The 27,430-nt window shown below is 51.7% G+C and overlaps 1 protein-coding gene across 4 annotated transcripts in view; it reads left to right on the top strand.

Moving 5' to 3' along the window:
• Synpo (synaptopodin) overlaps nucleotides 1-25,674 on the top strand; it is a 37,123-nt gene extending 11,449 nt beyond the window's left edge. For 2 of the 4 annotated variants that reach the window (XM_029471987.2, XM_021151080.3), the window contains exons 2-3: nucleotides 14,916-17,299; nucleotides 23,169-25,674. In XM_029471987.2, coding sequence (XP_029327847.1) covers nucleotides 14,916-17,299; nucleotides 23,169-23,834 — 3,050 coding nt within the window. In that variant the 3' untranslated portion in view covers nucleotides 23,835-25,674. Of the gene's footprint in view, nucleotides 1-6,031; nucleotides 6,196-9,226; nucleotides 9,401-14,915; nucleotides 17,300-23,168 lie in introns of those variants that run through there. The other 2 variants (XM_029471988.2, XM_021151081.2) reach the window with 2 other exon arrangements.
• The last annotated feature ends 1,756 nt before the right edge of the window (nucleotides 25,675-27,430 follow it).

The raw sequence follows: 27,430 nt of genomic DNA, 5'->3' as shown, positions 1-27,430 counted from the left end.
AGAGAAGCTTGCCACCTCCAAGCATCCCAAGTGTGGTCAGAAAGGCACAGCTTATGGGGCGAGGGCAGAAAGGACTCAAGGCAGGGAGAGCAAGGGACAAAGGCCCTGAGGTGAGAAAAGGCGTGGTGCCTCCAATGAGCCTTTAATGAAGGCCAGTGAGGCTGGAGAGTTAGGGGGATGAGGCATCCTGAGGAGAAGTGTGCATCATGGGGTCAGTGGAGATAGACATCTGGGTCTGGAGCCCCAATAGGATTTGAGGGAGATGCTGGTCTCTCTGGTGCTGTGCCAAAGGCTGCCTGCATCTTTTCTATCAGTGGGCCCCACACCCAGCTACTTTATAGATGGTTGCTCACAGAGCACCTAGAGCCATCTCTCTCTCTGCCTGGACCACTGTGGTTGTATCTGAATGGACTCAATCAGGGTATGGTGGTCCAGCAGCCACAGGTCAGAGCATGTCCTTGGCCAGGCAGTGCAGAGTCCCCTGAAGCCAAAACCCTGGAATGTTGGTTTGGATTTTGGATGCTTGTGCTCTGAGCCAAGATCTGCCGAAGCCCATTCCTTTGGCTGTTTCCCAACCTGTACCCTAGAGAATTTCTGCTCTTGAAGCCGGGCGTGTGGATGCTGCAGCGGCATCACCCCAGAAGCTGGTTGGAAATGCAGGTTCAAGGGCCCTGCATCGTTCCCTGTGCTCCAGAGGAGAGAACTGTTCTAGGTCAGCCATTTTTAAACTTGGAAAGAATTAACATCCACGGAAGCTCTCTCCTTCTTCAAGGTTTTACGAATAATCTTTCCAGACCTCTCTCTTTTGCTCCTTAAGAACTTGGCTGCTGGCCCCTAAGCACCCTTAATTCTCTGGGGTTCCTTTTCTTGAGAGTGTGGAAATGTGGGCTAGCAGGGAGGGCAGTTGGCAGGCCACAGCCCTGTGACATGATTCCTGCTCGTTCCCCTTTGGTGTCCTGCCCTCTTCCCTTTCGGATCCCTGAAAGGGTAGCTGGTACTATTCTTAGCAGGTCAGGATGGGGAGGAGAGAACATACTGGTACATTATTCATGTCTCTTTGTCAACAGGATTACATTCAGGGCTCCCAGGACATGGCCCTTCCAGCATGGCCTTCGTCACTGTTGTGACAAGCACATCTATTATGTAGCCCTGAGGTGAGAAAGTGCTTGGCACCAGGAAGGAAGGATCCCAGGACCCCAAACCTGGTGTAAGGTGTTGGGGAGCCCACACCCAGAAGCAACATGGTCTGCAAAGGCCCCTGATCTCGAGGAAACAGCTGAGCAGAGAGCCCTGACCCCGACCATCTTGAAAATTCCACTCCCAAATAATCACTCTCGTTGAGTGAGATCGCATGGTGCTACAGAGGGGGAAGGCTCTGCCATTGGACCTGTCACTCCCGTTTAGGCTTGTCATCCTTGTGCTGGTGACTGGAATGTGAGATATAGTGGTGATGAACCCAGGATGTGGTTCGGTGGGTAGAGTGCTGGCCTAGCATGTCAAAGCCCTGGGTTCGATCCTCTGTGTCACGTAGCCTGCCTGGATGTAGTGGTACATATCTACAATCCCAGCACTTGGTAAGTGGATGCAGGAGATGCAGGAGGATGTAGGAAGATGTTCAAAGCCATCCTTAGGCACACAATGAGTTTAGGCCAGCCTGAGATACAAAAGACACGTATGCAGTTATTTGTATGCAACGTGTATGTGCAGTGACAAGTGACAAGACTCCCTGCTTCAACATGCTAGTGTGTTAGCCAGAGCCCATGCACACCACCATTATTGGTGTATGAGCTCCAAGTCTGATGATGGGTACACTGTGTATAATGTGATGACCCCTTGCAACTACCCAACAGGGTAGGAGTTTGAAGACTGTTATAGAGGCTCAGCAGATTCGAGGCTTGCTGAAGGTTTTCATAGCTCATGATCAGGTTGGTTAGGGAAAAAGGAAATGATTGTTTTCAATCAAATGCTAGCAAATAAGGCCAGGGCTTTGGGGACCCTGTCCACGGCTCAGTGAGAGAGATGCTACTGTGCTAGGAGATTAACTGATTGAGATTGTCCCGTTGCTAGGAAACCTTGAGTTGTTGAAGAAGTCACGTGTGTCAAGAGTTTTCATGAACTTGGAATAAAGGCCAGTTACCCTGTGGCTAAAGTCAAACTATAAGGGATGAGTGGGGTCAGGCCAGAGGTGGCATAGCTTGGAAGGCTCTGCAGAGGCTCTGGCTGGAAGCCAAAAACAGCATGCTATGAAATCCTGGGAGGAGGGATGGCTTCTCTGTGCCCCTCCCCACTTCTTGCTTTTTGTTTTAGTTTATTTTTGAGACAGGGTCTTGCTATGTATCCCTGGCTGACTTCAAATCTATGGCAATCCTTCTACCCACCTCTACCTTCTGAAGGCTGTGGGTACAAGCGTGCACCACCACACGCGGCCACTGCCTCGGTTTTCTAGCCTGTAGGATGATGTAACAATCCCTGCTCTGCCTATATTTCTGATGAATGAGAAGTACTAGGGAGACTGAGTGTCTCCAGTAAGTACTTAGAGGATGGTCTATATTCTCTTTATATCACTGTATGTATACCTAGATCCTTTTTTAAACTAAGTTTTCTACTTAGCATATAAAATAGCTAGGTTTCATTATGGCATTATCAAACACAGCACAGCACATGTCACAGGTTCATACATGTCAGTGAACATTGCTCATACACATCCCATGTGATCGATCATCTTTTCACATAGTGCATGCTATTGATTGTGGTTTTGGTTACTATTAAAGGCATCATATGCCAGACCACAGTCTAGGTGTTTGTCTGTGTTTGCTAGCTATAAACCTAACAGATGGATTGTTGGGCTTCAAAATCTCATTGAGTCTCTTACCTGGCTGTGTGCTAGCATCCCTCAGGTGGACCCACGGGTCTAGACTGGAGCCCAGGAATTGGCATATGGACCACCTACAAGTTCTGATCTAGGCAGGATAAAGAAAGGAACTTGCTGAGGCCTTACATGGCACTCGGTGCCAGGCTGAGGCTGTTCTACTCCTTATCTGCCCTGATCCCTGCCCTGGAAAGAAGCCAGAGCAGCCGTCTCCACTGATGACGCTGATTGGTGGCTGCTGACCTCCTCGGTGCCGTGCAGATGCTAAACGGGGCTAAGCTGTTGTAGGGGTGGGAAGACAGACATTGTCAGGAACAGTGTCCTCTCCTGGGACACCTGGGACAGGTGGTAGGTCTTATTGCATTCCCGAAGAGAGAGGTGCTGACTGACAGTGGAGAGTCATGGGTTTCAAAACATATCATTGTGTCACTCCTGGTCAGTCTCCAGCAGTGAGCGCCCTCCATGCAAGCATTGCTTGGTAACTCGGTCACCTAGAGAGTAGGTGGGATGGAGGGATGCATAACCTCCCACGAGGTATGTACTTCTTCCCCATGTGCCCATGGTAGCCTGCTGCATGAGCACGGGTTCTTCCACACATATGCCTGCAGGTGCTCACGTGTCTCTGTCCTGCCCACTCTATTTACTGTGTGTGCGCGCGACTGGGTGGGCTCTGTTGCCTGTCATACAGATTTGAAGCAGGCAGAGCCTCTGCGTGGGGGGCCTGTCTGCAAGGGATGGGGAGGGATGTGCTGCCACCCGCTGAAGTATGGCCAGCATTAAGGAAAAGAAGGAAATCCCAAAGACAAAAAGTTAGAAGGCTGGTAGGAAAGGCAGTTTTCTTGTTTGCATATGATATAGCCTGCCTCAGGACCTTAGCACGAGCTGTCCCTCCACCAAGCCACTCTCCCCACCCCAGATGCCCATGTCTCACCAGCCCCCCCCCCACCTTCCCCCTGGCTTCACTCGGCTTTCTCTGTGAAGATGACGTTGATTGTCATGGCTACCTTTGCAAGTCACTCTCCACAGGCTCAGAATTACGTGCGTATTCATTATCTTGCCCCCTTACTAAAATTCACACATTTTGTGCTACTTTTCTTCACGGCTGTGGACAGTGTATAATTTGTGCAATAAATATTGGTTGAATTCAGGAGTCTGTATATACGTATGCCTAGTTTCTTTAAATTGTCTGATTATCCTCTCCCTAAGACATGATGTGACATACCCAAGGCTCAGCATGTGTTTTCCAGGACACATTTGAAACTTACATAGATAGCTATGAAGATGTTAAGAACCGGAGTCCCACCCAAGATGCTTGGCATCCACTAGAGGTGAGAGACACCATTCTCTGGCAAGCATCGGACAGTGTGCGATCCCCAGTTTGAGGAGCTGGGTAAACTAGGTACAGGAATTTGCTCAAGGCCACCCACATGCAACAGGACAGACATCAGAATCAAGCGTCTGTCCTGACCTCCTGTGTTCTTTTGTAGTTTGAGGAAATGAGAAGGAAGGACTGGTTGATTTGGCAACTCTGGTAGGATTCCTGTTAGGTCCAGGGTGCAGTTAGGCCTGGAAGTTGATGAGTGGCATTGAAGTATGTATGGCCAGCATCTTCTAGCTCTCTGGAGTCCTGATGCCTTCTTGGGGATGCATGTACAGCCAGAACCAATCTATGCAGGCTGCCTCTTCCCCACTACAATTTTGGACCTGGGGACATACCCTTGGTGGGCCTGGCAGGTGAACTGTTCTTTTCTGCTATGGTACTTTGACAAGGGGTTGCTTCTGGGGTCCTCTGGGCAGTGGAAATGGGTGGTGAGACTACACTTGGTTGTAGATGGAACAGAGGCTGGCTGGGAAGAAAGGCAGAGGGGGTGAGGAACCAAGAGCCCCAGCCTTGGAAGGCTCTCCAGAGCTGGCAAAGGCTGGAGTTAACTCCTGCAGGAGTGATCAGTGCTATAAACCTTAGAGCTACCTCTGCATCCCAGTTGCTGAGCAGTGGCAACAAAGCAGATGGTCTGCTCTTGTTTTACACACACACACAGAGAAAGAGAGAGAGAGAGAGAGAGAGAGAGAGAGAGAGAGAGAGAGAGAGAGAGAGAGAGAGAGAGAGGGAGGGAGGGAGGGAGGGAGGGAGGGAGGGAGGGAGAGGAGAGAGAGAGGAGAGAGGAGAGAGGAGAGAGGAGAGAGGAGAGAGGAGAGAGGAGAGAGGAGAGAGGAGAGAGGAGAGAGGAGAGAGGAGAGAGGAGAGAGGAGAGAGGAGAGGAGAGGAGAGGAGAGGAGAGGAGAGGAGAGGAGAGGAGAGGAGAGGAGAGAAGAGAAGAGAAGAGAAGAGAAGAGAAGAGAAGAGAAGAGAAGAGAAGAGAAGAGAAGAGAGGCGGGGGAGGGTGCCATCATGTAGACCCATTTGCCACCACTCTTAGCTACTTAGCCTTGTTTTATTAAGGAGGGAGCTGAGACTCACTCAGATGCAGAGATTTACGAAGGGTGGATGGTTGCTGACCTGGTTGCACAGTAGGTGGAAGGGTGGGCTACCTGGAGGAGGCTCCAGCTGACAGGGTGGAAGTGTGAAGGCAGGTACTGGAGATCCACAGCTGATTTCTAGCCTAATGCCATAGGGAATCCTCCAATCCTTCAGAGCCTCGGGTTGTTTATCTTTAAAATGGAGGTAAGAATATTTGCAGCCTACAAGGATAAAGTACAATATTGGAGGAATGATTATGTACATAGGAGGAAGCCAAGGTATATGGATATGCTGTGTGGGCGGCTACTTGAGCAACCAGGGCACCTTAGCTCCTGACAGGTTTGCTGTAGTGACCACTGTGGCTGCCATACCATAGGGACTCCCAGCACCTGTCACCTGCGACCAAGCTGGAGCCCCAGTTTGGTCTTCTATCCTCTGTGAGAGGCAGCCTCAGGCCCTATCCCAGAAAAGGCACTGGGCAGAGCTGGTTTCCCATAGCTGTCTACCCCAGCGAGTAGCTGGAGTGCCAGCATGCTTGTGCCGTCACTCTCATTCCTCCTGTGTTTTTTCTCCCGGGTTATTTATTTTTCTGAGAGGAAGGAATGTGGAGAATTTACCACAGGGCTGGCCTTCATTTTTTTTTTTCGGCTGCACAGCAGCGTCTTCTATATGAAGGAAGCAGCAGACACAGATGGCAGAGTGGAGGAGGCAGAGGGTCCTGGCTGACTGGGATGGAGAGGTGCAGGTTATATAACCACAAGGAGGCCCAAGGCAGATCCCACAGTGCATGTGGCCCAGGGCAGAGCCTCGAAGCTCCGGGGCTCCTGTGAAATGCTACCCGGCTCACTGCATGCAAACTGGACTCCAGGCAAGCCTGCTGTCATTTTTCTTCATCAACAGTTTCTTCTCTCCTTCTTGCTTTGGGGCATGGGGGTAGGTTAAGGACAGACTACCTTGGAGTCGTCTAGGCTCTGGAAACTTTCCCTGGTGCTTGGAGCCTCCCTCGTCTCCTCTTGCAAAAACCTAAGATAAATGCTGTCCTCTACAGGAAGCCTTTGGACCGCTTTATCCTGGTCTCCTCCTTCTCAGGCTCTGTGTTCTCTCAGTACCTTGTGGAATATTCTTCTTCTCTGGTTTGACCCGGCAACTTGAGGTTTCATCTCCTGTTCCACCCACGAGTTTGCTGTTCTTTCTTCAATGTCCCCTCACACTCTAGGAACCACTCACTCTCCAGTCTAGAGTCCAGAAGAATCTAGAATTGGGCTCTAGGGCTGAGTGAGGAACACATGAGAATGTGTTGCATGTGTGAGTGGGGGGGGGGGGTGCTAGTCCTTTAGTCCACACATACTGAGCCCTATTACTGATAGCTCTGCCTGGGGTTAAGGCACTTAGCAAAGCTATAGGCAGGCTTTGGTACAGCGCTCAGGAGAAAGGCCACCTCTTTGTGTGGGGCCCAGAGTGTGGCAGGCCCTGGATATGAGCCTGGATATGGTAAGGGAAAGTTCTCTTCCCTATCCTGGCTCTCCACTTTTCTGTCTCTGGACCTTTGTATCTCCGGGGTTATGTGTATGATCCATCTTGTGCTCCCAAGTCTTCCAAGGGATCTGATAGCCTGCAGGCCAGCCTTACCTCTCTTACAGGTTCTTGTCCTTCTAGGCCTGAACTTGCCTGTCTCTGGTTACCATTTTAGGTTTTTTTTTTTTTTCCTTTTTTTGAGATAGGGTCTCCCTCAGTCACCACTCTGACCTGGCACTGGACATAGACCCAGCTGGTCTGGAACTCATAGGGATCTCCCTTGCTCTGCCCCCAGAGGGTTAGGATGAACGGTGTGAGCCACCATGCCTGCCCTGTTTTTGTTTGGGTTTCAAAATTTATTTATTTTTTATTTTATGTGTGTGGGAGTTTGGCCTGCATGTATGTCTGTGCCCCAAGTGTGTACAGTGCCCATGAAGGCCACAAGAGAGTGCTGGGTCTCCAGGAGTCGGAGTTACAGGTGATTGTTAGCCACCACGTGGGTGCTGGGAACCAAGTCCGGGTCTTCTGCAAAAGCAGCAGGCCCTGTAAACCTCTGAGACACTTTTTCCAGCCCCTTCTCTTTCTTTATAATTGATCAACTTTTTGACACCAGGTCTCACTCTGTAGTCTTGACTGCCCTGAAACTCATAGAGACCCCCCTGTCTCTGTCTCCTGAGTGCTGAGATTAAGGGTCTGCACCACTGTGCTGAGTCTCCTGTAGCCCAGCAGGCCTCAAGCCTGCTAGATATCCAACCAATCATGACCATGAACTTCTGCTCCTCCTGCCTCCGGCTCTCTAATGCTGAGATTACAGGCATGTGCCACTATGCCCTGTGTCACACACAGGGCTGGGGGATGTATACAAGGCCTTGGTGCGGGCCAGACAAGTGCTCCACCTGGATCTGTCTCTCCATCCCTCTGGCTACCATTTCTAAAATTCTGAAATCTACCCAGTATTCATTAGAGATCTAGCCAAGGCAATCTAGGACAGGCAAGAGGAATGCTATGACAGCCAGGTCCTGCCAGGACTTTGCAGCAAGGCCTTGGTCAGCCAAGAGTCTTCAGGGTGCCTTTTACCTGCAGAGACAACTACCAGCTGAACCCAGGGCCAGTCTTCCCTCTTCTGTATGTGCCTGTGGCCTTTTTGACAGGAGAAGGGAACCAGGAGTTCCTGTAGCGCCCTCCTTCTTCTGCTTCCTGCAAGTCCTCTTCCTGCTGTGAGGCCTCTGGGTCTGACTGAGCAGAGGCTGCTACTGGGCCTTGGGGGATTGAGCTGGGTGTTCCTGGATGGAATGGCAGGATTTAGAGGTGTGCTTGAATATTCTCTACAGGTGGAACTCCAAAGAGGGAAGCATCCCAGGCTCGGGATCAGCCTCGCTGCTCCGCATGTACTCGGTTCTATCTCTTGGCAACCATGAGGGCAGGGATGTATGAGCTAGTCTTCATTGCCTTTCTCCTCCTTTCTCAGCTGGGCATCAGAAGCAATCCTTGGTGAACTGCTGTGAGGATTTGAGGAGAAATCCTTGAGCCTTTGTTCTCAGCATCTGGAGCTCAGCAGTCAGTGACAGCTGTCATTGTCACTGAGGGTGTGGGCAGAGAGAAGTGAAGGTGTGAAGCATATGTAGCCCTGCCCTCAGGCCAGGCTATGTGGGTGACTGAAGACCCAGACCCTGGATGTCATGAGACAAAAACATTGGGAGGGTCACCCTGAGTGTGGTCCACAGCTCGGTTCCCAACTGGTCATGTGACTTTTCTAAGACACAGCTCCTCTGCAAGATGGGTCTTTTCTGAGGTAGAGGTGAGGTCACCGGTAGCCTCAGGGCTGCTGTGGGGTGAAGCATGGTCCTGTCAGAGTCTCTAGCAGACAGCAAGCCCTCCCTGAAGTGTGACTGCTCCACAAGTCATGACGCCCTGGGCTGTGCAGAATGCTGACAGGTAGGGAAGTCTTTAGGGAGGGGCTGGTCACATTCAAATTGGGCCAGAGGCTGGGGGCACGGGACACATAGGATGGGAAGGATAAGGTTCCAAGTGTAGAGGTTTGTGTATCTGTTTCCTGACAGGAACTCTCTCACAGGCAGGAGTGGGAACCGGGTAACTGTTCTCAGCTATTGCTAAGGACACAGAGAGAAGGAGAGGACCGCTCAGGCAGGCTTAGCCGGCAGGACCGTTGAATGCCTGGATGAGGAAGGAGGACCCTTCTGGCTCTTCCACGGTTTGGAGCTCTGAGCAGGAGGAAAGCATAGGACTGGGAGGGAGGACCGGTGAATCTGGTGAATCTGGCTGCGTGGGGTAGGTTGATTGGCGGGGGAGAGACTGGGGGTGGAGAGGCCATTTAAAAGGCGGTTGCAGAAGCATTTTTTTTCCTGATAAAGAACAGGGCTGAGTCAGCTGTGGAGGAGAGAAGTCATATCTAGCTCCTCCGGGTACGGTCAAGGTGGGATTTTTTTCCTCTCTCTTCGTCGGCCAGGAGCTTGGCTGCCTGTCCCAGAGGCTTTGAGAAAGAGGCCGGTTGACAGAGCATCCTGGGGAAGCTGGGCTGCAGGGAGGACCCAGTCAGAGTGAGTAAGCTGAACAATCAGGGGGGGCCTTTGGGGTTTGGGGTGTGACTCAGGGCATGTGGCAGCCCCTGCCTGGCCTATTTTCTCTCCCTGTACTAGGAAAGAGGCAAATGGGGACTTCTGTCAGCCCATTAGCAAAGCTAGAGCTGGCTGGGTCTAGGAACCCCTGTTCCTATTCCTGCATGCCCCTTCCCACCCAAGTGTGGGTCGTTCTACAGAGCGATGTGTTGGTCTTTGCTTCTGGCGTGGATGCACCCCTCAGGGTCTGTGTCACTTTCCTCTCTGCAGGGAGGATGTGAGGCTGGGCTGGCAAAGTGGCTGGGTTATTACTCAGACCTCCTCATCTTCCTGCCCCCGGGCCAAGCCAGAGGTTGTATAGTGGCTGGGACATTGGGTCCTTCCTGACCCCACTGGGGGGCCAGTTTACCCAGCCTGTTTACCCAGCCTGTTGCCAGGGCTCCCAGGCTGCTACAATGGGCTGCCTCCCGTCAACCTCTGTTCCCACCTCTGGCTCCCATCCTTCCCACTAGCCTTGCCTGGACACTCCCATTGACGGCAGTTGTGTGGAGTAACATTTCCTTGAATTCTCACTGTCCTGACCTCTCTGGCCTCTACTCCCTTGCCTCAGATTCCCTCCCTTTTCTTCAGACAGGCCTAGTGAAGGGCAGAATGGGGGGCTGCCTACAGAAAGCAATAAGGACTGGGACTTAAAGAGAGGCCTTATTCCTGCTACAGCAGGGCCAGGAATTTACTGATGCTAGCCTTATGATCTTCCTACGCCACCAGCATTCCATACCCTATATCCATTTCTGCCTGGGTGAGAATAAGGTTATCAACTCTCCTCCCGAAAAAAAGAAAGGAAGAAAGAAAGAAAGAAAGAAAGAAAGGAAGGAAGGAAGGAAGGAAGGAAGGAAGGAAGGAAGGAAGGAAGGAAGGAAGGAAGGAAGGAAGGAAGGAAGGAAGGAAGAAAGAAAGAGAAAAAGAGAAAGAAGCAATAGAAAGCAGCCAAGGGGGCGTTGATGGGGTGAGGAGACAGGACTCTGTAGACATCTTCCAGGAACCCAGAAGCTTCCTTGAGGCCCCTCCCACTGAAGCTCTGAGCTAGAAAGCCTAATGGTCAGGACATCTCACTTCCCAGTTGGACTTTCTGAGTCCGGAATCCCAGCTCTGCTGCTTAAGGTTGTTTGGCACTGGGGTGGGCATCTCTGAGCCTGGCTGTCATCTACAAAACGGGAGGAGCAACGGCAATATTATCCTATGGGATTGCCTTGTGGAAGAAAAAACAAAACAAAACAAAACAAAAGATGAGCTTGTAGTGCTATACATGGGCCATGTGAGGCCTGAACCACAGCATCCCCTCCGCCCTGAGGCAATGCTCTACTTTGAGCCTCTCCTCCACTCTGGATCTGCCCTGTCTAACCTGACTCCTGGTAGCTCTTCTCTTTGTCTACCCTCCAGCCTTCTTTGAAGGCCTGTATGATTCAGGGTTGCTCTCTAGAGCTCTATGTAGGCCTTCAGTGATCTAGGCTAGGAAAAGGGGCATCATGGCCTGTCCCACAGCCAGGCTGTGATGACTGCTGCTCCCTATGGCCCTGGCTCACCTCTGATCTCTCTCTAAAACCAAGAAGCATGATTGTAGTCAAGTTTGCTGTAGGCAGGGGTGACCTTGCCTCAGGAGACTTCAGGTGGAACACCCCCTGCTGCCTGTAACAAGGGACGACTCTGGGGTACCTTTGGTTGATCAAGTCCTGTTCTCCCCCAACCCCATGTTTGTGCAGGGTGACAAAAAATTGTCATGCTAGTTGTCTGGGTTGGCTCCAGACCTCCTGTTTAATTTCTTTTATGTGCACTGCAGCTGGACTGGGGTGCAGGACTGTTCTAGAAGGGAGGCTCACTCCCCTCTGGCCCTTTCTGCCATTCTTCTGGGAGTTTAGGGGCAGTTCTGAGCTCCCAGGAGGGGAGGGTCATCTAGGGCAAGTTAGACTATGACTAGCCTGGCTGGAAGTCAGCAGTCTGGGGCCTGGGCCACCTCCTCTTTGTGACCCTCTGTTTTCTGAGTCACCTCCCAAGCTGGCTTCTCCCCAAGGACCTTTCACACTGGTATTGGAAGCAAAGGGGTTCGGGAGTAGTGTGTATACGTGAGGCATGGGGGTTGGGGTGCACAGGACTGGTCCTGAAGCAGGAATGTAAGGAGGAGGTAGCAGTGTGCAGGGATATGGAATGGACTGGATGTTCACACACCAGATTGCTATTTGCCTTACCCTGTGGGATCCTGCCAGCCAGAATCCTGGCTCTCTGTAATGGGAAGGTAACCTTGTGCTGTTGGATAGCTCACCTTACTGTTCAGACCTTTGGTTTTTTTTCTCATCAACATAAAGTGCACAAGAGCAGATTGTGCCCTATAGGGTCGCAGTGAGAGTAAGGCACATGTAGCATGCACCTAATCGGTGTTAGCTGCAACTGCTACAAGTGTGTCCGAAGCAACATTGGTGGGCTTGGGGTCCTGGGTCACACAGGATGGGTTTACCCCTGTGAATCTCTGCAGGACTGTCAGGCTGCAAGGTAAAGCTGTTCGCTGGTGTGACTGGGGGTTGGGAGTAGAGCAGAAACACACTAAGTACTGAGCCCATGCCAGATGGGTGTGTAAATAAGTCTTGCACATGTAGGGGTGTGGCTTTAGGGATGCAAGGATTGTGTGGAGAATTGTACTGTAACAGCCACCTCCAAGCTGTTGAGACTCTGTGGTGCTTCTTTGTGACTCCAGAGTCCCCTGACGTGTATCTTTCGGGATCCTGATCTGTGCTAGGAATGAAATGTGCTTTGCAGGATAAAGATTGGGTAATGTCTGCCCCCGTGAGCAGAGTCAGGTCACAGTGGCCTGCAGTTCCTGGGGTAGCATGAGCCTTCTTTGCCCTTTGCCCTGGACTTGGTGATGACAAATCCCTAGTACTTATGATCTCACAGTGACCCCCAAACCTTTCTCAGCTAAGAAGCCCATGACTCTGGGAGAGGATGAGAGCTTGCCAAAACCACAGGGATAGCCCAGCCAAAGAACTTGGCTTTGGGCCGGGAGACCTGTTTCAGAGCAGAACAGAGGAGGGAGACGCTGCATGGTCCAAACATTTCCTGAAGACTTTCCTGTGTGCCTGGAAGCCTCATCTTCAACTGTCTCAGGGGAGTGGTCTGGCTAAAGCCTTCATGTTTTACAGAGGGGGTAACTGGGACAGAAGAGGAATACCAGCAGGTGTTGGGGTACAGGTGGGATACACTGTGTGCTGCCGTCGTGCATGTGGGAGAAGCCACTAACCCCCGTAGTAGACGGGAGGATGGAGCCAGAAAGCCACAATGCAAGGATTGTGCCTGACCTCCATGGACCTCTCTGCTGACTCCAGCATAGCCAGTCGACTTTGCCCTGAGATACTCTCTGGATCTCAGTGTCCCTATCTCTAAAATGGGATACTGGCGAGTTACCAATCTCCTTTATCAAGGTACTTCCATCTCTGAGAGTTCACAAACTCTGAGCCAGGCTGGCAAGATGCCTAGAAAGACTGTCCCTGGAGACCCATCAGCCTGTCAGGGCCAGGGCTAATTAGGGTGAGTTAGGAGGGAGGGCAGGGTCAGATTCCTCAAGAGCTAATTAGCTTCCCACAGTGGGGGAGGGGTCTTCTCAGCCACTGGGTAAGCTGTGACCCTGGTCATAGGCTGATCCCTCCAGCTGCCTGTGACTCATCTGTTCAGGCGTCTATTTGTTTATTCATTGTTCAAGAGCATTGAGCGCCGAGTGCGTGCCAGCTGGGCACTGTGGACAGAAAGAAATGATTACCTCACTTAAATAGGAGGCCGACCAGTGACCTCTGCCATGTCCCACGGCTTCTTTCCCCAGAAGGACCTTGAGCACAGCTATGGAATGACTCAGCCTTTGCCACCGGGAGCTGTACGGCCTTGGGTCTGTCAGAAATTTCTGAACGTCTTCACACAGGTTTTCTTGTCTGCACTCTAGGCACCCAATGGCTGCCTCTCGGTGCATTTGGGAAGACAAGATAAATGAACATGGGGGGTGTTGACATTAGCCCAGGGTGTCACTTGGCTTATGTTAGCATGTACAGCTTTTAAAATAATTATCTTAATTAAAAAAAAAATGGGCTGGGCAGTGGTGGCACATGCCCTTCATTCCAGCACTTGGGAGGCAGAGGCAGATGGATTTCTGAGTTCGAGGCCAGCCTGATCTACAGAGTGAATTCCAGGACAGCCAGGGATATACAGAGAAACCCTGTCTCGAAAAACAAAACAAAGAAGAAGAAGAAGAAGAAGAAGAAGAAGAAGAAGAAGAAGAAGAAGAAGAAGAAGAAAAAGAAGAAGAAGAAATTGGGGGAAGGGTGTTGAAGAAACTGGCAGTGTGGTCTCTTGATTTGATGTGTTATAATTGGGCGGGGACACAGTTACTTTTTTATGTTTTTATTTTTTAGAAATAAAATGTGTTAACCTTTTTATTTTTATTTTATTTTTTTTTTTTGAGACAGGGTCTCTCTGTTGTAGTCCTGGTTGTCCTGGAGTGTGCTATGTAGTCAAGGCTGGTCTAGAACTCACAGAGATCCTCCTGCCTCTGCTTTCTCAAATGCTGGGATTAAAGACGTGTACCACCATGCCCTGCATATTAATGTTTTCAGAAAAAGAAGTCTTAGGGGCAGGTGAGATGGCACAACAGGTAAAGGCACTTGCTGTGTAAGCCTGGTGGCTGAGTTTGATTCCCAGAACCCGTATAGAGGTAGAATGAGACCTGCCAAAATATATTTCCCCACACAAATAATGATAACGTTGAAACTTAGTAGCACCTTTCTATAAAATATCAAGCAAATGACCAGACTCTCGGTTTGAAAGGATGCCCCTCAGAAATGCATACATAAGGTGTCCTGGGTTTTGCACACTTGGGAATCTTTAGGCCGAACACTATTCTTGGGATTGGGGTCAGAAAGGTAAACATGCCTTTGGAACAAGGCCTTTGGAACTGTGCTGGAGGTGAGATGGATGATCAGTCAGGAGATAAGCAAACGAACGAGTTGATTTCAGGCAGTAGTGAATGCTCTGCAGGAAAAACAGAGATAGGGTAGGCGACAGGACAGCCCCTCCGGAGAGGGCATGCTGTCAGGGAAAAGGATAATTCCAGCTTGTATGGGGCCTTACTTAGCCTTGCTTGCCTTCCTCTTCCCCTTCTTTGGTGTAGAAGAGAGACAGAGTTGATGTGAGAGCAGCCAGTGGCCAGAGGGACCATGGGAGATGTAGTTAGAGGCATGACTCATTTGGAGTATTTGGCTGTATTACAATCTTCCAGAGCAGTCCAAAGGGATGGACAGGCTACCCGCCGGACAGTCAATCAATGTCACCCTGGAATCTTCGTGACCTCTGATTCTAGGAAGCTAGAGTAAAGATCAGATTTCAAAGAGATGTGGGAGGGCACAGTGACTGATGGGTCTGTCTGTACGTCCATTTGCTAACCAGGCCTGTGTCCTCTCTGCAGCACTGGGCCGGAGCACAAGCTTCACCGAAAACGACCTGAAGGAGGCCAAGGCGAGGAGCCAGCAGATTGCAGCCCAGCTGACCACCCCTCCCAGCTCCAACTCCCGAGGGGTCCAGCTCTTCAACAGGCGCAGGCAGAGGGTGAACGAGTTCACCTTGGAGAGCCGAGGCCAGAGGTCACCAAAGCTCAACCAAGAGGCCCTCCAAACAGGGCGTCCTTTGAGCCCCATAGGCCATGCCCCGAGGCCTAGTGTGAAGCCCACATCTCCATCAAAGCCAGGCTCTCCAAAGCACCCCAGTCCCCAAAGCCTCAGCCGAGGGGTCGCTGGCCACATCATGGAGGGGTTCTCAGAGGAAGCCAGTCTGCTGCGGCATCTGGAGAAGGTTGCCAGTGAGGAGGAGGAAGTGCCCTTGGTAGTTTATTTAAAGGAGAATGCAGCCCTGCTGACAGCCAATGGGCTACACCTGTCGCAGAGCCGAGAGACCCAGCAGTCCTCACCAAACCCTCCCGACACTGAAGTACCCAGTCCAGCTGCAGATATCAACCAGAACCCGTCCTCACCCAATGCCACACTCACCACACTAGCCTCTAGCAGTCACCACAACCAGCCCACCGCTGATATCAATCAAAACCCTCCAGCTGCCATCACCCCTGTCCCACAGAATTCATCCCAGGCACAGTGCTCCCCGAATGGCACACTTGATTCCAAACCCGGCACTCTGTGTGCTGATGATGGGCAGCCCCCGGTGCCAGCAGAGGAGGTGAGATCCAGCATTCTCTTGATTGACAAGGTGTCAGCTCCACCTTCTGCCGCCAGCACCTTCTCTAGAGAAGCCACGCCCCTCTCCAGCTCTGGGCCGCCAGCCGCAGCGACAGATCTCATGTCCAGCTCCCTGCTCATTGACATGCAGCCTAGCACCCTAGTGGCACCAGCAGAACAAGAGGTGCCTGGCAATGCAGCTGTCACCACGCCCACTAAGGTGTATAGTGAAGTACATCTCACACTAGCCAAGCCTGCATCCGTGGTCAACAGGACCGCCAGGCCTTTTGGGATCCAGTCGCCAGGGACCAGCCACATAGAGCAAAGCCCCATGATGGGAAGACGACAGTTTGGCGAGAAGGCCTGGGCTCCCCCTGCTAGCAGTATGGCAGATAGGAGTCCCCAGCCACAGAGGCACATAATGTCCCGCAGTCCCATGGTGGAAAGGAGACTGCTTGGGCAGAGAAGTCCGGTCGTAGAGAGACGCCCCTTAGGAAATTTCACCCCACCCCCCACCTATGCGGAGACTTTGTCAACAGCCCCTGTGGCTTCTCGGGTTAGGTCTCCCCCCTCTTACTCCACTCTGTATCCCAGCTCTGACCCCAAGCCTCCCCATTTGAAAGGTCAGGTAGCCCCTGCCAACAAGACAGGAATTTTGGAAGAATCTATGGCACGCCGAGGCAGCCGAAAATCAATGTTCACTTTCGTGGAGAAGCCCAAGGTGACCCCGAATCCAGACTTGCTGGACCTAGTGCAGACAGCTGATGAGAAGCGGAGGCAGAGAGACCACGGGGAGGTGGGCATGGAAGAAGAGCCCTTTGCCCTGGGAGCTGAGGCCTCCAACTTCCAGCAGGAGCCAATAGCTCGGGACAGGGCCAGCCCTGCGGCAGCTGAGGAAGCTGTCCCCGAGTGGGCCTCCTGCCTCAAGTCACCCCGTATCCAGGCCAAGCCGAAGCCCAAACCCAATCAGAACCTCTCGGAAGCCTCAGGGAAGGGGGCTGAGCTCTACGCCCGCCGCCAGTCACGGATGGAGAAATACGTCATAGAGTCTTCAGGCCATGCCGAATTGGCCCGCTGCCCTTCGCCTACCATGTCCCTGCCTTCATCCTGGAAGTACACCACTAACGCCCCTGGGGGCTTCCGAGTGGCATCCTTAAGCCCAGCGCGGACTCCGCCTGCCTCTCTCTACCACGGCTATCTGCCAGAGAATGGAGTCCTGCGCCCTGAACCTACCAAGCAGCAGCCATACCAGATGCGGCCTTCCCTCTATGCTCTGTCGCCCGTCAAGGAACCTGCCAAGGCCTCATCACGCGCCACCTCATCGCGCACTCCATCACGCACTGTCTCACCTCGAGCTGCCTCCCCGGCCAAGCCTAGCTCCCTGGACCTGGTGCCCAACCTGCCCAGAGCAGGCCTCCCACCATCTCCTGCTCTGCCTCGGCCTTCCCGCTCCTCCCCAGGCCTCTACACTGCCCCAGTCCAAGACAGCCTCCAGCCCACTGCCGTGAGTCCCACCTACAGCAGTGATATCTCCCCCGTGTCTCCCTCCAGGGCGTGGTCTCCTCGAGCCAAGCAGGCTCCCAGGCCTTCCTTCTCCACCCGGAATGCTGGGATCGAGGCCCAGGTGTGGAAGCCTTCCTTCTGCTTCAAGTAACACATCCCAGGGCCTGTCTTGTCCCCTTCTCGGAGGGCCAGAGAAAAGATGTGGCAAGGATATAGCTCGGGGCTTAGTGAGGAAGATGGACACCCATGGTTCAAAGTCTGGTGTTGACCCTAGATAGCTATGTGACTGTGGGTGGACCATCTCCCCTCTCCGAGCTTAGACGCCACATCAGGGTAATGAGGGGGATCACGGAGAATCAAAACCCTCAGAGGGTCCCGATGAGCAGAGAGTCTTTCCCTGGTCTTGCGAGCTTCAGAGATGGGAGTCAGATGGCAGTGTCTTGCTTGGAGAAGGCCCAGAGGTGTCCTCATGGGGACTTCTGGAACAGACAGCCTTCTGACCCCTGTAAATCTGCCACGTGCTGGGTGTGCCTTACTCATAGGGCTCAGGCTCCTGGCCTCTGGCTTCCTGCTTCTGGATTCTCACCTTCACAGGGAGTTTCTTCCCGCCTCGGCCTTCTGGACATGTCCTCTGTCCTGCCTCAGAGAGCTTTGCCTGGCTCCACCTCCTCTCCCGAGTCCTCTGCTGCCTGTGGACTTGGCACATCACTCCTTTCTGATGCTTGTCTTCCTGCTTTCTGAGACTCTGCTGCCTCCATGTCCTCTCTGCGACCCGACTCTCCACAGGGAGGGAGACTCCTGGGCCCAGACCTCAGTCCTGCTTCCAACTGCCTTCCTTGCCCTCACTGTTCTGGGGTGGGGGACATCCCCGGGGGTCCCTGAGAAGAGTGTCCTTTAGAAAGCTAGGCAGATGTGGATTGCTGCTAGGGGAGTGACCCTTTAGTGGCATAGTGACCTCAGGCAAGAACTCCCTGGTTGAAAGAAGCCACCTCCATGCAAAGGCTCAAGGTCCAGGGAGAGACAACAGAGGAGTGTCCTAGACTCGCCCACACATCCTCCCATTTACTGGGGGAAGCTTTGGCCAATTCACTTCCTTTCTAGGTCTTAGTTTTCCCATGTACACAGGGTCCTCTAGTTGTGAAAATCACTCAGGATTGAGAGAACAGGCTGGCACAGTGGGATAAAGGGCCTAGAAGCAAGGAGACTGTCGTATAGAAAGAAAGTGGACAGGATGCTACTGAGTGACAGAGAAGTTAGCTTTTCCTGAGAGTGGCCTGGGGCGGTGGCGTTGGAAGAAGCTGCTGCAGCGGATATAGTCAGAAGCCCCGGTTGGGCCAGCTTAAGCTTGGGACCCGCTGGTGACAGTGGCTCAGAAGAGGGACAGAAAAGCCTTGGACTTAGATCTGGGTTCTAACAGACTGAATGTGCACCTTGGGTCTCAGACTCAGTTTCCCGTTCATACAGCGAGTATGAAGTCAGGTAGCCTAAGATCTCCCACTCCCTGCCTCCCTTTGACGTGTACAGCCACCCCCACCCACCCCGCCCCCGAACTAGCCTTTTTGGGGGAGTGAGAATTCAGATACAAGAAGACAGACACATTTAGATAGAATCTTACCACGACTTGAGGCTAGGACCACCCACTTCCTCTTTCCCAGCCCTATTTCTGGGATCCCAGAGGGGCAGGGGTGGTGGAGGCGGTGCCCGGACTCTGCTGAGTGCAGTTTGAGCTTTAGGCTTGTCTCCATGGGAACAGGAGGGGTGCCTTGTCAGCGAGCTCATCCGCACAGAAGAGGGAGATGCGTGGGGAAACTGTGTGAGCCTGATTCCTCCAGGCCAGGTCTTCCCAGAACAGAATCAGCCTCTAGTAGACCCTGCTCTTTTGCCCCTGGGGCAGGGAGGGTTGGCAGTGGAGGGGCCCATCCTTTATCCTGTAGCTCCTGCCGCTGCGAGGCTGAACTCTTTGGTCCTGCCTCCTGTTCTCAATACACTCTTGTCTCAAATCTGTCTTGCTTCTTTCTTCTGCGCTGTTGCTGCCAGGGGCTGGGGCTCCCTCTCTCCTCACTGATCAGGCCTGGAAGTGAAGTGGAATTGCTCGGCTGCTGTGTGTGGATGGAAGTGAGGTTGTGTCCCTGTGTGCTACTGTGCCTGCTGTGTGTCTGGATCTGTTGGGTGTCAGTCATGTGCTGCCCAGGAGAAGAGGGTACTTTCTTCCCCTTCTTTTCTGTGTCTGAGTCTAGCCCAGATTGTGTTGAGGATAGAGAAACCACACATTCCCTATGGCCCAAATTGGTTTGGGGTTTCATCCATCTGCCCATCTGTCAGTCTTGTCTATTTATTTATTTATTTATTTATTATTTATTATTATTTATTTATTTATTTGATAGGGTCTGTAGTTGAGCCTGGCTTGAACTCATGATGATCCTCCTGCCTCAGGTTCCATCCATCTGTCCCTCCATCTGTCTTGTCTATTTATTTATCTATCTATCTATTTATTTATTTATTGGTAGGGTCTGTAGCTGAGCCTGGCTTGAACTCATGATGATCCTCCTGCTGCAGCCTTCTGAATGCTAGGACTAGAATCATGAGCTTCCACCCTAGTTCTGTGGTTTGCTATTTGGCTTATTTATTTTTATTTTTCTATGTTTTTAATTTTTAATATTTTTTTTGAGACAAGATCTGTCTGACCCAGAATTTGGTAGGTAGACCAGGCTAGCCTTGAACTCACAGAGATCCACCAGCCTCTCTCTCCCAAGGACTGGTATGAAAGATGTGTATCAATATGCCTAGCTTTGATTGGCTGGCCATCCCTGATCCTCCCTCCTCCCCACTCCCTCTTTGAATAAATGGGGATTGAAATGTCTTCCACCAGAACACTCACTCTCCAGTCCCCTCTGGTTCCCTCCCCATCTCCATTTTATCTAAATTGGACTGTTTGTCACATTCATCACTAGCCCTGCCTGGCTCCCTTGGTGGAGAAGAAAAAAGTTGCATAGTCTCTGTCTGTCTCTGACCCTGGTTTTGCCTCCTGTTCAATGACAGGGTTGTAGGAGGTGCCCTGGGAGTTCCATGGCCTCTGACACTGCCATATTGTCAGCTCAGCTTTTGTCTCCACCCCATGGTGCCTAGGCCCTGCTTTGAGCCTGGGGTGACTGGTTGCTACTTTCTGAATTTTCACCCATTGCATTTTCAAGGAGTTTGGTAGACACAGTGCACTGAGCTCTTTGGCTGGAGGTGAGCGGTTCGGCTCTCGTCTTCCTTTCTGTATTGTGTATCCTCTGCTTCCCCCATGCCTCATAGTCAGCCCTGAGACATGGCAATCAGCATGAGGTCAGGCCTGGCTCACCTCCACATTTCAGCCCATGCCTGAACCATGTCACTTCACAGTGCTGCTTAAGTCTGATCACTCCTTCCACTTGTTGGATCCAACAACCCCCAGTGACCACAAAAGACAGAAACAGGTTTTGTTTTGTTTTGTTTTTAAAAGAGATTTTTAGACAGTTCTCACAGATCCTTCAGCCACATTGACTAGGGCCAGGCATGTTGGCCCATGCCTTTGATCTCAGGAGGCAGAGGCAGGTGGATCTCTGTGAGTTAAGCCCAGCTTGGTCTACATAGCAAGCTCTAGGACAGCTAGGGCTATATAGAGAGGCCCTGTCTAAGACAACAATAAAACATTTGTTGACTGGCTTGGGGCATGAGCTCAAGGCGGTACTCATTATATAACGGGATAAGCCTAAGCCCTTGCAATTGGCTTCTGGATCAGAGCTTCTGGTCTCAGCCTCTAGTCCTTCCTGTCTAACTCTAGGGGCAAAGGCCTCCCTTGAAGCTCTTCCCCATAAGCCTGTGTTTCCCTCAGGTGTCTTGGCTGCACTCTGGAATGTGTCACACACAGAGAACAGCTCCTAGGAACTCTGGCTTGTATACACACACACACACACACACACACACACACACACACACACACAGCCCTGACCCTGGGAATAAAGGTGGGCTGAGGCCTTGTGCTGACGCTTAACTTGCTTCCCCATAAGCTTGGGTGTCCTTGAAAAGGTTACCCAGCATTACATCCCACCAGAAATGGCCTCTTCTGACTGTTGTTCCTAATGGTCCTTTTTAGTGAAAGGGTACTGAGGCTGGACTTACCTGGAAGCTGCTTTGGTGTGACTGGAGAATATATACCTTCTGTCTCTATTGTTTCTTTTTGATTGGGAGGGACTAAGTTCTCCACTGGTTGAAAGGATAACTGGCAGATGAGTGTCTGGGTCAAAGAATGGATCTTGTGGGTGATTATAGACTTTGGGGTGGTCACTGACTGGACCCCATAGCTTAGGACTGAGGTGGATAGATGATTGCTAGCAAAGATGGACTCAACTAAGAGACCAAGCGACTACTTCTGGAATATGGGTGAATTGCTGAACAGTTTAAGGTGTGTGTGTGTGTGTGTGTGTGTGTGTGTGTGTGTGTGTGTGTGTAGCCTGTATTCCCACGCCCTCTACTTTCAACCCCCTTAACACTGTTAAAGCATGTTGTGGTGTTTGAAACACACACACCACATAGACACTAGTGGGTGGGAAAAAATACACTGGACTGTTAATTACACATCTTGGCTTTTTTTTTTTTTTTTTTTGGAGACAGGATTCCTTGGGGCTTGAGAGATGGCTCAATGGCTAAGAACACTAGCTGCTCTTCAGAGGTTCAGAGTTCAATTCCCCACAACCTTATGGTGGCTCACAAATGTCTATAATGGGATCTGATGCCCTCTTCTGGCACGCAGGTGTACATGCAGATAGAGCACACATACATAAAATAAATAAACCTTGGTGGATGGGAGGGAAAAAGTTTCTCTGAATAGCCCTGGCTGTCCTAGAACTCACTTTGTAGACCAGGCTGGCTTTGAACTCACAGAGAACTCCCTGCCTCTGCCTCCAAGTGCCTGGCATGAAACCCTTTCTCAAAAAAAAAAAAGTTTATATATATATATATATATTTATATATATATTTATATAATATATATAAATAATAGAAACATTAAGTTAGACATCTACATTTTAAAGTAATTAATACAACTGTATGATTCAAAACTCTAAACAGACATAGAAAGCAGTAACAAAAACACTTATTCCCACGCCCCTGTGCGGTCCGCGTGCCTGCCAGCCCCATTCCTTAACTTTTTCCTATATCTTTCCCATCTCTCCTTATGGTATTTTGTTCAGCAGTTCCCTCCAAGAAACGTATTAATGCACGCTATGTTTCTTCACATGAGTTTTTGTCTCCAAAGCAAACAGGGGCTGACCCCAGATAGCAAAGGCTTTAAAAACTTCTGCATTGAGTTGAGCCACCTGCGTTTTTTTTTTTTTTTTTTTTTTTTTTTTTTGGTTTTTCGAGACAGGGTTTCTCTGTGTAGCCTTGGCTGTCCTGGCACTCACCTTGTAGACCAGGCTGACCTCGAACTCAGAAATCCGCCTGCCTCTGCCTCCCAAGTGCTGGGATTAAAGGCGTGCGCCACCACGCCCGGCTTTTTTTTTTTTTTTTTTTTTTTTTTTTCGAGACAGGGTTTCTCAGTAGCCCTGGCTGTCCTGGAACTCACTCTGTAGACCAGGCTGGCCTCGAACTCAGAAATCCGCCTGCCTCCGCCTCCCAAGTGCTGGGATTAAAGGCGTGCGCCACCACGCCCGGTTGCCACCTGCGTTTTTTTTTTTTTTGTTTTTTGTTTTTTTTTCCTTTAACTTCAGGCACTACTTTTTTCTTTTCTTTTTTTTTGAGACAGGGTTTCTCTGTATAGCCCCTCGAACTCAGATATCCGCCTGCCTCTACCTCCCGGGTGCTGGGATTAAAGGCGTGCACCACCACGCCCCGCTACTTCAGGCACTACTTTGTTGGGTTCTTTTCTTATCTCCGAATGATGGACAACCATACTCCATTCTTTCCAAAACCCTGACTCTGGAGGACCTGACACTAAACCTTCCCCGTCCTCTCTGCTCTCTCCCCAGGACCGCCCGGAGAGCCTGCCCACGTCCCCGCCCTGGACGCCGGCCGCTTCCCGGCCCCCTAGCAGCCTGGACGGCTGGGTGAGCCCGGGGCCGTGGGAGCCGGGCCGCGGGAGCAGCATGAGCAGCCCTCCGCCGCTGCCGCCGCCTCCACCAATGTCCCCCTCGTGGAGCGAGCGCTCCGTCTCCCCGCTGCGATCGGAGACCGAGGCGCGGCCCCCGAGCCGCCAGCTGCAGGCGCTTCTGGCGCGCAACATTATCAACGCGGCCCGGCGCAAGAGCGCCTCCCCGCGGCCAGCGCCGGCTGAGACCCTGCGGCCCTTTTCCCCGCCGCAGGGGCCTCCACCGCCGCCGCCGGCGCGCATGCGCTCTCCGCAGCCAGCCCGCCCTGCCGGCAACTTCGGTGCAGCTGCTTTCTCTCCCGTCCCGCGGAGCCCGTTGCCCATCGGACCTTCGTCCTGTGCTAGTCCCCGGAGTCCTCAAGCCGCACCGTCCAGGCCTTTTCCCTACCGCCGCTCACCTACAGACTCCGACGTGTCTCTCGACTCCGAGGACTCTGGGCTTAAGTCGCCTGGCATCCTCGGCTACAACATCTGTCCTCGGGGCTGGAATGGCAGCCTGAGGCTCAAGCGTGGTAGTCTCCCCACCGAGGCCTCCTGCACCACCTAAAGTTTCATCTCCGCCCCGAGAGGGTCGAGCTGGAAGAGGCACTAAGCTTGGGGGAACCCCAGCACCGAGATCCGAAGGGTCTGACCTCATTGGACAGCTCTAGAGAAAAAAGGGGGTCAGGGAAGGAGAGCTCTGGGCTTGGGGGGCCTGTCCATCAAACTTGGGTTGTAGCCCTTGGTTTTGTCATTTATTTGTATGGCTCTGAGGAAGAGCCTCTTGACTTTGACCCTTAGCTTTGGCCAATGCAGTCTCCAGACATCTTCCCTTTCCTTCCATTCACGTGTGCCTTAGGGGAGGCAGCTAAGCACACAGCCATCGACCTTCATCATTGCCAGACTTCCATGCTCCTTCCTCCAACACTGCTCTCCACAGCCTGGCAAATGAAGTATGTGTTGAAAAGAACCTTGGCCATGACCCGGGCCCGGGCCCTGGCTTGACCGTCGGCTCCTGGCATCAAGTCCCAGGCGGGAGCAGCTGTTTTCCATCTCTTCGCAGACTAGCTCTATTTTTATCTGGTGACCTTTAAAGAGATCTCCCAGGCAAGCTCAAGGTGCCCTGCTGGGCCCCTCTGGGGAGAAGGGGCTGGAAGATTCTCTCCAGGCACTGCCATGCTGCTTTCTCTATCCCCCCTAGCTCAGGGTGTCTAGACTATCCCTATGGCCAGGGCAGAGCAGAGAGTAAAGTTCCCTGGGGCTATGGGTCTCAGGAGCCCCAGACTCCTGTTTTTCTGAGCTCATTGATGGCTAGTTTTAGGTTTTTCAAAACCGGGGAGAGACGAGAAGGCGGTCTAGGGTGTGTTACCTATTTGGAAAGGGGCTCTTGTTGCAGAATATGCAAACCGCGGCCAGGATCCGTAGACCAGACTTAAGTATTGCGTGGAGCTGACTCTTGACCTCTGAGGATTCTTGAAATTCACTCCATAGTATCAGAAATCGAGGGGTTAAGGGGGAGGTTCACAGGGCTCGAATTCCGATACAAATAAACCTGGATAGGAAGTCAAGTATGCCAGTATGGGCTTGCCATAGTGTCTATAGTATGCCCAGAAGGGTGGGCATTGTTATATTCATTTTCTTCACATCTCACTGTGGCCTGGATCATGCCTACACCCAGTGGCCTTAAGGTGCCTCTCCCCTTAACCTCAGTGACTCTGATTCTAGTCCCCAAGAGTGACTGGGGGAAGAAGTGCTGAGTTTTGTGCGTTTCATAGTCAACAGATGATATCCCTTGAAGGTTCAGAGTATCAGCTTCAGAATTCAGAGCCTGGGGCTGGGTGCTGGAGTTAGATGAGGCACAAATATATGTCGTTGGGAAAAAATACTAGGATGTTGTTAAAGGTAAGGGATGATGCGATTTTGGAGTGATTAGTAGATTTGCCCGCATATCAGGGTGATCTAGAGCCCCTGAGTAAGGTTAGGGGAAGCTAGGGTCAGGATGGAATAAAGTTAGGGTTGGAATGGAGTGCATCGGAATAGAGGGGTGATCTTGGTAGGTTCCTATTGCCCATGGGTTTGAGAACCAGGCCCTGGGAAGATGAGAGAGTACTCAGCTCCTACCTGGGGCAGCATCCTTTGTAGTTATGGAGTCCCAAGCTAGGGAAGCCTCCCAGAGAAGAGACCCTATTAGAATTCTAGCTCATGCTGTGCAATACATAGATCAGCTTCTACCTGCAATTCCTCAGATAACCAGGAGGGGCAGCTTTGAGAAGCTACAGTTCTGTTCCTGCAGTTGTCATAGTGACTGCCTTCTCACTTAGCTGGTCTTCTCTAAAACCTACCACAGCTTGCCTGTATCCTGCCTTGTGCCTCTTGTAGAATTCAGAGCAATAAATGCGTTCTGCATTCTTGTGCCTCCTGTTCGTCTTTGCCTTTCAGGAAGCCTTTTCCTTCTTTCCAAGCATGCGCCAGTCCACAGAATATCTGAGACACATGGTCTTGGAGCTTGGAAATAAACAGTCATAAGTACAGATGGGAAAACTTGGGACTAGAGAAGTCCTTGGATTGAAGCCCAGGTTCTGTCATTGATTAGGTGAGTCTGAGTAAGCCATTCCTTCCCCATGTCTCAGCATCCCCATCTGAGTGACGGGAGGGTTGATCTAAATAGTGTCTTGGAGTAGTACTGCTACAGGGTGCTGTCGCTGGAGTAGGCAGGGTCAAGCTGAGTCAGAGTCCAGTGTCCTGGTGCTACTTTCTCACTGAAGTCGGGATTCCAGGATGGGAGGCAGATGTTTCACGTGAGTTCAGACAGTTATAGTGAGATCAGGATTACCAGGGTCCTATTCTCTTCACGGGCCAGAGAGAGGGATTGTGTTTCTACTTCCAGGTGAGGCTATCCTTTAGATCAGCAGTTCTCAACCTGTGGGTCTCAGCCCCTTTGGGGGGTCGATTGGCCCTTTCACAGGGGTCACCCCGGACCATCAGAAAACATATATTTACATTACAATTCATAACAATAGCAAAATTACAGTTATGGGGTCGAAACAAAAAATATTTTATGGTTGGGGGTGGGGAGGAGGTGTCACCACAACACAAGGAACTGTTTTTAAAGGGTCGCAGCATTAGGAAGATTGAGAACTACCGCTCTAGATGCTGGCCCGGCAGAGATTGGTCTGAGCAACCCAAGGGGCAGAAAGCTGAGTTTGTGAGCAGATTCCAGGATGCTGTCTCATATGGTGGCGCTTGCCACCCTGGATCTAGGGAGCTCGTGCAATGCCCACCCCTTCCTGGGATTGACTGTGTCCCTCTAATAAATCATAACTTCTGTTGGAACCTGTCCTGAGTACAGTCAGTGTCTGACAGCCTGCTGGTGGCTTCACTCCCTCTCCTCTTGTCAGGACTCAGTGACAGAATGGGCTTACCCTGCCTACTCCTCCCCTTAGCTTCCATTTCCAGACCCTTTCTAAGTTGTGGGTGGGCACTATCCAAGTGCCCCTCAATATCCCCTCTCTACCCCTTCTGTCATGCCCTTAGCCAGGCTACCACACAGTCTCTCAGCCTCTACTCTGGCCCCCTTCAACCACAGTGTATAGCAGATCTGTCTCAGGAAGATAATCTGATGATCACCACAGCCCCACCAAGCTTAGCCTCTTCATTAGCCCTTTATAACACAATTTCCGTTTGGAAAGCTGGCCCCTTCCCACTTGTCTCAGCCCCAGCACCACCCTCACTCAGTCCCAAGCTCTGGCCCTACTTGCCAACCCCTCAACGGTCTTTGCAAGAGATCTGTCCTCTGCCTGCAGGGTCCCTGGCCCTTCTGCCTGGTGAGCTCCTGTGAATCCTGCATCGTCCAAGGTCCAGTGCCAAGGCCTCCTCCTCTGGGAAGCCTTCCAGTCTCTAGGCTGAGCTGGCACTCTGATCCCAGCTCTCTGAGCTCTCTCGGAGCAATGCTCAAGACACGGCACCAAGACTGTTTTACCGTTTGGAGTCTGAGCTAGCTGAGCTCCTTGAAGATAGAGTCTCGGCATATTTGACTTTAGCCCCTGGATAGAGGTTCAGAGAGTATGAGAAGAAAGCAGGGAGGGAGAGAAGGAGGGAGGGAAAGAGAAAGGGAGGAAAAGATATTGGGGACCAGTTCATTCATTTATTTCTCCACTGTCCATG

This window comes from Mus caroli, unplaced genomic scaffold, assembly GCF_978045245.1.
Source record: "Mus caroli unplaced genomic scaffold, Mus_caroli_1 scaffold_19, whole genome shotgun sequence".
In the NCBI taxonomy this organism is placed as follows: Eukaryota; Metazoa; Chordata; class Mammalia; order Rodentia; family Muridae; genus Mus; species Mus caroli.
Note: the sequence above shows the minus strand (reverse complement) of the source record. Positions and strands in the feature narration are given on the sequence as shown.